At 41.5% G+C, this 8,547-nt stretch overlaps 1 protein-coding gene across 3 annotated transcripts in view; it reads left to right on the top strand.

Annotated features, from left to right (window-relative positions):
* Positions 1 to 8,547, top strand: part of wwp2 (WW domain containing E3 ubiquitin protein ligase 2) — a 59,968-nt gene that overhangs the window by 20,736 nt on the left and 30,685 nt on the right. For all 3 annotated transcript variants that reach the window (XM_069685908.1, XM_069685907.1, XM_069685906.1), the window contains exons 6-9: positions 462 to 540; positions 3,322 to 3,485; positions 5,179 to 5,422; positions 5,991 to 6,080. In XM_069685908.1, coding sequence (XP_069542009.1) covers positions 462 to 540; positions 3,322 to 3,485; positions 5,179 to 5,422; positions 5,991 to 6,080 — 577 coding nt within the window. The remainder of the gene's footprint in view (positions 1 to 461; positions 541 to 3,321; positions 3,486 to 5,178; positions 5,423 to 5,990; positions 6,081 to 8,547) is intronic.

Genomic DNA, 8,547 nt, shown 5'->3' with positions numbered 1-8,547 from the left:
AGAGGTTAAACCAAAAGCTTCAAAAACAAATAACATTTGTTGTAAAGTTATGAATAGATTTGTTGTTGGTTGAAGTGTGAGTGCTTGCTGCAGCAGATGGTCTAAACAGCAGGCATCTTTAGGTAAATTAATTTCCTCATTAGTTTTCTTCACAAAGGTCAATGCATGTTATTTTTGTTTCCATTATCAGCGTTATAAGCCAGTATCCTTCTTGAATTTTTGTTTTGCTAATGACGTGTCACGCTGTCTCTATCTGTCTCTTGTTTCTGTCAGAAACATAATAAAAAAAATGTCCTCCTCTCAAATATCCAACATTTTATTATCTGCATTTCCCCCCTCAGGCTTTTGTACACAGTGCTAAAGTGGTTTAAAGTGTGAGTGTGTTTGCTGATATGAATGTGGATGTGCTCTGCTAGTTATTTTTAGCTGTGTCTGATTGATGATGTAATGTGTCTTTGCAGAGATACTGCAGTCAGACAGACCCAACCTGAGGAGGACACAGAGCGAGGAGACTCCGAGTACAGCTGGATCTCAGAGCAGGTCAGGACACACACACACACACACACACACACACACACACACACACACACACACACACACATACAGTCCTCTTGATGCTGCAGATGGGAAACAGGTATTGAATGCAGTATGAGAGCTGAGAGTTCAGTCTGTCAGTGGTAAAAACAAGCACTTTTAATTGACATGATCAGGCACATCTGCCCGTAATGATTACCTTGCAGCCATAGCAGCCTGTTTTGCAGCTGCTGTCTGAATCAATCTAATGGAGCAATTCCTGCACATTGAAAGTTTGTATGTATATTTTTCCTAAAAGACAAAAGAAGATGTTTTTATCTAACACTGAGTCTTTCTGACCAAAGCTGTTTAAGACATGATTCAAAATTAAATTTCATTTAGGAAAGAAGGGAGATGTTTTTTGCAGCAGCCTCACAGTGAGGGGTTTTGGTTCATAACTTAATAACTTTACAAGTACATATACACACACACAATCTGAAAACCAGCCTTTAGGCATCTAGATGACAGCTCTTTGCACTGGTGTCATATTTCTGCAGACATTGTGGTGTTATAATAAAAAAACACACAATAATAAACTTGTGTAACCTTTTTCTTAAGCTCTGTTTTCAAAGCGCTTATATGAAAATCATGAACTTGAGGCACTATTGTAATCAAAATAAATAGAGGAAAGCAAAGAAAAGGCTTGAGTGGTGGAAGCCTGTGCCAGTGTGGTCGATTGAAGCACTTCTGCAGAGTGCCAGCATGTTATTCCCCCCCTGAATGTGGTTTCAGACGCCGCTCTCCCGGCTAGAATGGTAGTGGGATAATAAATAGTGGAGCAGACTGCGTTTATTTCAAAGCTCTGCAGCGGGGGTGCATGGGGTCAGATGGTATTTCCCTCTAAACATTGCAGGGGGGCATTAAACACAGTTCAGCCAAAAGCCTAAACCGCCACTGTCATGGGACAGCAGTCAGCATCTCCATCAGACGCCGCAGAGAGAAACAGGAGGAGAGGAGATACTGTCGGTCTCCCATGACGAGCAGCTCAGCGCCCACACACAAACACATCCATGAGTCCATCCTGAACAATACGCTACGCGCATCAGTGATGGAGTTCGGATATTTTCACTTTATGTGGACTCATCAAACAGCAGTGGAAATATTTGCATGAAGGCTTTTATTCATTGAATGTCTAGAAGTTAAGAGACAGACATGCTGATCTGAAGTAGGTCAAAAGATCTTAAGCAGCTCTGCTTGCAGCCCCTGAAACTGGAGGAAAGAGAATTAAAGAAACCCAGTTTCATACGTGAAACTGCTTCAGTCAGTGTTATTACCAGTTTAAATCACAAGTTTGTTTCTAAGTGAACAATACCTCTGCGGATACTCCGGCTCCTGGTAGAAACCTTGTGAAGGATGAGCACTGAATCAGTGGTCAGGAATCCTGACCTAAAAGTTCAGCCAACATTGATCTCTGCAGCTCAGCTCACTTTCTCTCCAACATTCTGTCCATCAAAACACTTCTGCAGAACACTGATTTTTTTCTTTTATGTTCTTTATTCAGTGTATTATGGATTGATATCATCAGGTTTGTTTGTTAGTTTTGAGTAGGAAACATCGGCAGACAATTCAGGAAGTAGACCAAAACGTGTGGAAGATAAACACTGAAGGAATCATAACCTAAAAACAGGGTTATTGTTGTTAGTGGATGCTTGGCTAGCAGTCCTGTTCAGTGTCCACTAAAGATAGTCAGATGGCAAATAGACTGTACTTAAACCTGCTTTTACACTACATGTCACATTCACCCATTCAAATATTACTTTATACACTGATGGCAGAGGCTGCTATGTAAAGTGCCCAACTGTCAATCAGTCTTCACATTCACACACCGTTTGCTATGCCACCGGGAGCAATTGAGGGTTCAACATGTAGACTGAGGGAGCCAGGGATCGAACCACCAACCTTCCAATTGTAAGACATCCGATTGCCACTGAGTCACAGTCACCCCTGATGGATGAGATTCTATTTATTAAGTTGTTTTTACTGGTTTTGATCATCTTTATTTAGTGCTTACAACTTAAGCACATTTTAATAAGCTATATTCTAAAGATAAAGTTAGTAAGCTGGACACCCATCACACTTGCAGTATTGTTAGATTATATATAAAAAAAAGGCCAATATTTTTCAATATAGACAATTGTATAGTGTTCGTATTGTTTATCATATTTTCATGCCGGTCAGTACACACATAGGCTTGGTGTTAGCGTCAAATTGTAACTTCCTTCCTCTGCTGCTTCTTCGTCTTATTGCGGAAAATAAAATGGATCTGGTTTTCTGCTCCCAGCTCGGCCTCAGCATTCCTCGATCCTGTGGAGAGAGCAAACATGTTTTTCTTTGCATAAAAGTTCTTGTCGGAAAGGCAAAGTTATATTTAGTGTAAGGAAAATATCAGGGTGTTCAGAGCGGAAAAGTAGCCCACATTTACACCTCTGTGTGTGTGTATGTGCGTGTTCTGCCTGTTTACACTTGTGCGTGTGCCAGGTCTGATCCCCTGAGTCGGGAACAACAATAGGTCTAATTATAAGTTGTCAAAACAAAGGAAGCAGACATGAAAGACAGTCAAAGAACAAGACAACACATACAGTACAGTAAGTGTAACTGTTGATGTCTCTATGTCATCTCTGTCTCATCGCACCTCCTCCCTCCCTCCTGCCTCTCCCCCTCGTCTCCTCTTCTGTCATTTTCTCCCCTCATCTGCTCCACATCCCATTCTCTCTCTTTCTCTCTTCCTATACGCTTTTCTGTTCGCAGGAGTAACCGGCACTCGGTGGGGGGTACGCAGGGTGGCTCCCCTGGGTGCACCAGAGGGGTCTCTCTGACTAACGGGGAGCTGAATGAGGAGCAGAACGCCGGGCCGGGATCATCTGGACGCATTCGATCATCCAAGAGTCACGGCAGCCCTGGAAGCAGCGCAGGTACACAAAAAGTCCAGCTTTATCAGGACTTACACTGAAAGCTGTTGCATAGAGTTTTTTATGATGTCTAAAGATTAGAAGCTGTAATTTATGCAGATATCGTGCATCTTTAAAGGGGCTATGAAAGACATTTAGACTGATTTCATGTTATTTCAGGATGTGCAGTAGTTAATAATTTGACAGACAGCTGAATTGTCTCTGTATGTAGGATGCATACAGACTTATGTGCCGTTAAATGCATCTAAATCAGCTGCAGTGGAGGACTTTCCATAGACCCACAGGAGATATTGATCATATCTGAATACTTTTTCTCTCTCTTTTCCCTTTCACTCTTCTGCGTGTCCACACAGACTGGCAGAAACACACACATTCACACAAAACTCAGCTCAATTACAACCCCAAAACCCCACATTTCAACAACAGTAACTTTTGTTTCTGTAGTTTATTGTTTTAGTTTGTTTAGCACACCCTAAACAAGTTTTAGTACGTCATGTTTTGTATATGAACCCTGTATTTTGTGCAACATCAGTCCCTTATCATTTCTTATTACACTTAGCTTTAAACATTTCCAAACAACTAAAGTTATAAATAACCAAATAGAAACTACTTAATATGAAATATATTTCTTCAATCTGAAATATGAGTTGTAGGCCACCGACTTTTAACACTTAAATTATTTAAATAAATGTCTGATAAGTCACTATCACTGAATGAGGTAACACAATGGTGATTTGGCAGTATAACAGACTGGGTGTCTGTGGCGACATTCGCAGAAAAAATCACAAGTAGCACCCGGTCAGTGACGCGTTTTCCATCAGCCAGCAGTGGTTGGTAAATTAAGAGTTACAACCGGAGCCAACCGTGGACGTCTGGTTATCTGGGAAGTGACTCCCGGAATTGCGTTTGTCGCTATTGGTGCCGCTAAATATAACGAAACTGAGATGTTTGAGATCATCACTTTAATATTTTAGCAGCTTTGCACTCAAAAAACATAATTTTCAGATGTAGAACGTCTAAGTTGATACTGACAACAGAAATGTACAAACTAGATGGTTTTATAAAATTACTTTCTCTGGCTTTACTCATGCGATTCTGTAGTCTGTCAATAAGTTCTTAGTAAAAAGGAGGACGGAAAATATAAAGTTGGAAGGATGATTTGTTCAATTGAGTTTATCTGTGTATTTTCTTTCTAACAGAAAGGAAAACCACACTGGATAACAGAACTGATTATATTATTATTATTATTACCCCTTATCATAAAACCTAAATTCATGCAGTCTGAATCCACACACTGTATAATGTCCATTTTGGCAGAGTGTGATGCTGATATCTGCTTTCCTAGATTAACAGATTTAACTGCAAGACTCAGCTAAGTGTTCTGGTAATGCTACGGAAATCTTCCTCTAAAAAAGCATAGCGTCCAGTTCATCAGCTTGGCTTTTTGTCTGTGCACTGTTTTCGCTGTAGGTTTATTTTACACCTCATTTGAACAGAACAATGTCAAAGTCAAGTTTAAAAGTCCAAGATGTCTGATTAGCACATGAAAGTAAAGGACTAGCTGTGTGTAAATATGAAAAGTGTGTAATGGTGAAAATCCTCAAACCACCAAACTAGAATCAGCTGACCCTAAAGTACTGCTCTGTAACTGACTCTCCTTTCTCTCATTCCTCCTCCCATCTGTGTCCTGTCTCAGACAAAGTTGAGTTGACTTCCAACGGGCTGGAGAACAGTCGTGGGGGCGTGGCCCGTCACACGCCTCCTCCGCCCTCACCGTCAGGTCGATCCCCAGCCGCCAGCAGCAGCAGCAGCAGCCCTTCTCCAGGTCAGGACGCCCTGGGTCTGGCTGCACCGTCGGAGCCCGGCCCCAACGCCAACTCAAACAGCGAACAAGCCAGCAACAGCACCACAGAGTCGAATACAGAATCGCTCCCGGCAGGGTAAGAGTCAGTGCATGAGCAGCAGAACATCCCCCTTTCAGCCCACAGTTTGAAGCAATGCAGGATGAGATCATTTGTACTTCCCTGTTGTAGGCCAGCTTTATAAATGTGAAATACTTCTCTCTGCATTTTATACTGGTATATTGGTCGCACTGGTGTATATGACACAGTCCACTTTTTAGATGAAATAAATGTATTGAGAGTGTCTTACACACCGAGTTTTACGGTAGTTAGATGTGATATATTTGGTTAATACCTGCAAGGATAAAGTTGGTGCCAAACAACTTAAGTAGGTGAGTGATTGCAGGTGATTAGGACACATTTAGAGAGCTGATGGTTCATGGCATCAATACTCCTCTCTGTCTTGTTGGTCACACACTGTTGCATACTAAGCAGGCAGTGTGGGACACTCCCCTTCCTCTCTAAATAATCTAAGTTGTGTATCAGGGAGAAAAGTTTGTGCTCTGTAATTACAAGAATTATGATCTTACAAACACAGGCATTTCTATATTTGCTCTGTGTAAATTGTAAAAGCGATAACAACACGTCTCTCTCTCTCTTTCTGTAGCTGGGAGCAGAGGGTGTTGCCTCATGGCAGGGTGTACTACGTCGACCATAACACCAAAACCACAACCTGGGAGAGACCACTGCCACCGGGGTATGTCTGCTTCATTTTTATATGCGTTTTCCTTTAGTCATTGATTTTTTTTGACACTCAGTAGGGCAACACAAGGTAAAGGTGACTGATATGTTAGTCATCAGTCAATTATGTGTTCCACCTCTGTTATTATAGAAGAACAACAGGAAATTATTCTCAGATAATGTCTGTCGGTGAGACCAACTGTTAAGGGAAAGCCAGTAGAGACTATATACCTATACTGTATATCTGTATATCAGCGTATATTATTTTTGATATACCATGAACTGTTACAGATTTGACAATAGAAAAACAATGCTCGGGGCTATTTAGAAATGGGTTCATCGTGTAGTTTGTCCGACAGAGTGAGCACCAACTCCAGGTTGACAATACTCTCAGCGCTGTCTGCAGCAGTTGTAGTAGAGCATGGCAGCTGATCAAGCCTGGTGCCTACTAAAATTGGTTTATAATAATGATACATGTTCTTATATGTTTAGCAAATTAGCTTTCTAAGTCCTCTTGCATTGTCTTATAGGGGAAAAATGGATGCACAATCAACATAGAAAAGGTCTATTTTCATGGCTTTTTATGGCTCCTTGGTAAATACCCTATTTAGCTAGGAGCATGCTAGCCATGTTAGCGGTCACAATAGAACTCTGTTAATAAAAGAGAAAGCTCTAGATACAATTGATTCACACAATACAATAAAAGTAGGTGCTACAATGGTTTTCTACATTTTTTGATTGTCCGTCTCTTGATCCAAAAAAAAGTGCAGATTTACTTCACCTTTGCGAGTCACCCATTTAATGAAAGCAATCAGTATGACATTCTTCCTTTTAAAATGCTGTGTGACTGGTGTTTAGTTGCTCACAATGTGCAGATAAAGTTAAGAAATATATCTTGTCATGTCTCGTTAGCTGCCGGACCAAGCCTTCTTGTTTCTTGTTTGTTTAATAAGTTAGTTATAACAGTGATTTGGGTCTGCAACGCATGGATGGATCTGTGTGTTTGTGTGCTGAAGACATTATTATGAGAACAGTTTTCTCCCTCTCTTTGCGTACTGGATTACAGGAGCAGAGTACCCCTGCCAGTGTCCAGCCCTTTTATGAGATTTTTACTTGTACCAATTATTTATTGATTTTTGAGTGTGCAATGGGGTGACTGAGAGAAAGAGAGGCTGTTTTTAGGAAAAGGTCACCCCCCTTTTTTCCTCAAACCTCCACCCCCCATCTCAGTTTTTCCATACAAGGAACTTGAGCGTGGGGGCCCAGAGAACAAAAGTCCTTTCTTAGCGCCACATGTACGTCTATACACTGCTGTGTTGGCTGCTGGCTGCCACGGCCCTTCAGAGGATCAATTAGCAAACTAATGCCAGGCCAGTGTTCCAGATGTACACACCAGGAACTGTTTAGAAGTGTGGGGGGCAGGGTGGGGGGAGTTAGGCAATAGTAATTTGCAAGCTGAAATAATGAAAGCCATCCGAAAGCCAGGCTGAGGACAGCTTCAGAGACACACTGCTCTTTATCATCAAATACACTGTGTTGTCTGTAACTGGTGATGCATCACAAGTTTAACCCCTCTGGAAAATCGCAAGATGTAACAACACACTTTCTGTAGCAGAAGTAGGGCCTCTTTAATTTAACTTATGCTGCCTGCATTCTTGCTTATCAGCATTAAAAAATCTGTCAGAAGAACTTTATTTGGAAACCATGAAAGTAATGTAACACTGGGGTGCTGGTTTAGCTCAGTCGGTAGAGCAGGCACCCCATATACAGCGGCTACAGTCCTCGTCACACTGATCGCAGGTTCGACTTATATAGCGCTTTTCTCGTCTTTGCGACCACTCAAAGCTGCTTTTACACTACATATCACATTCACCCATTCACACACTGATGGCAGAGGCTGCTACGTAAAGTGCCCAACTGTCAATCAAATATCACATTCATACCCGTTGGCTATGCCACAGGGAGCAATTTGGGGTTCAGTGTCTTGCCCAAGGACACTTCGACATGTAGCCTGAGGGAGCTGGGGATCAAACATCCGACCTTCTGATTGAAAGATGACCGACTCAACCACTGAGCCACAGCCGCCCCGTAATGTAACATTGTGGTTGACAAAGTCGAACAATGAACACTAGAGGGTAAAGCCAAACATGTGTTTACATTCAATACTGCATTTCAAAACATCAAATTGTTGAACTTCGACAGAACGATTTATATAATATATAATGGTTAGGGACAACAAAAATCTGTGCAGAGAACTGAACCAAAGCTGAAGTGTAACAAAGGCAACAGTATAAAGAAAAGAGCTCACATCTATATACAACTTAATCAAAGCTATGATTGATGATTAAAACAAGACTGCACTCCCTCCCATCCTGTCCAGTTAGTGGTGGTTTTCTATATGGCAGTGTTTGTTAATAACGCTCTGTTGCTGACTAAGAATCTCTTTGTGTGTGCGTATATAAGAAGTGGACACTCATTGGTGA

This window comes from Semicossyphus pulcher, unplaced genomic scaffold (genome assembly GCF_022749685.1).
Source record: "Semicossyphus pulcher isolate SPU_LCO1_2020_fin unplaced genomic scaffold, fSemPul1.0.p SCAF_8, whole genome shotgun sequence".
Lineage (NCBI taxonomy): Eukaryota > Metazoa > Chordata > Actinopteri > Labriformes > Labridae > Semicossyphus > Semicossyphus pulcher.
The sequence above is the reverse complement of the archived record's forward strand: the minus strand, read 5'-3'. Positions and strand labels throughout refer to the sequence as shown.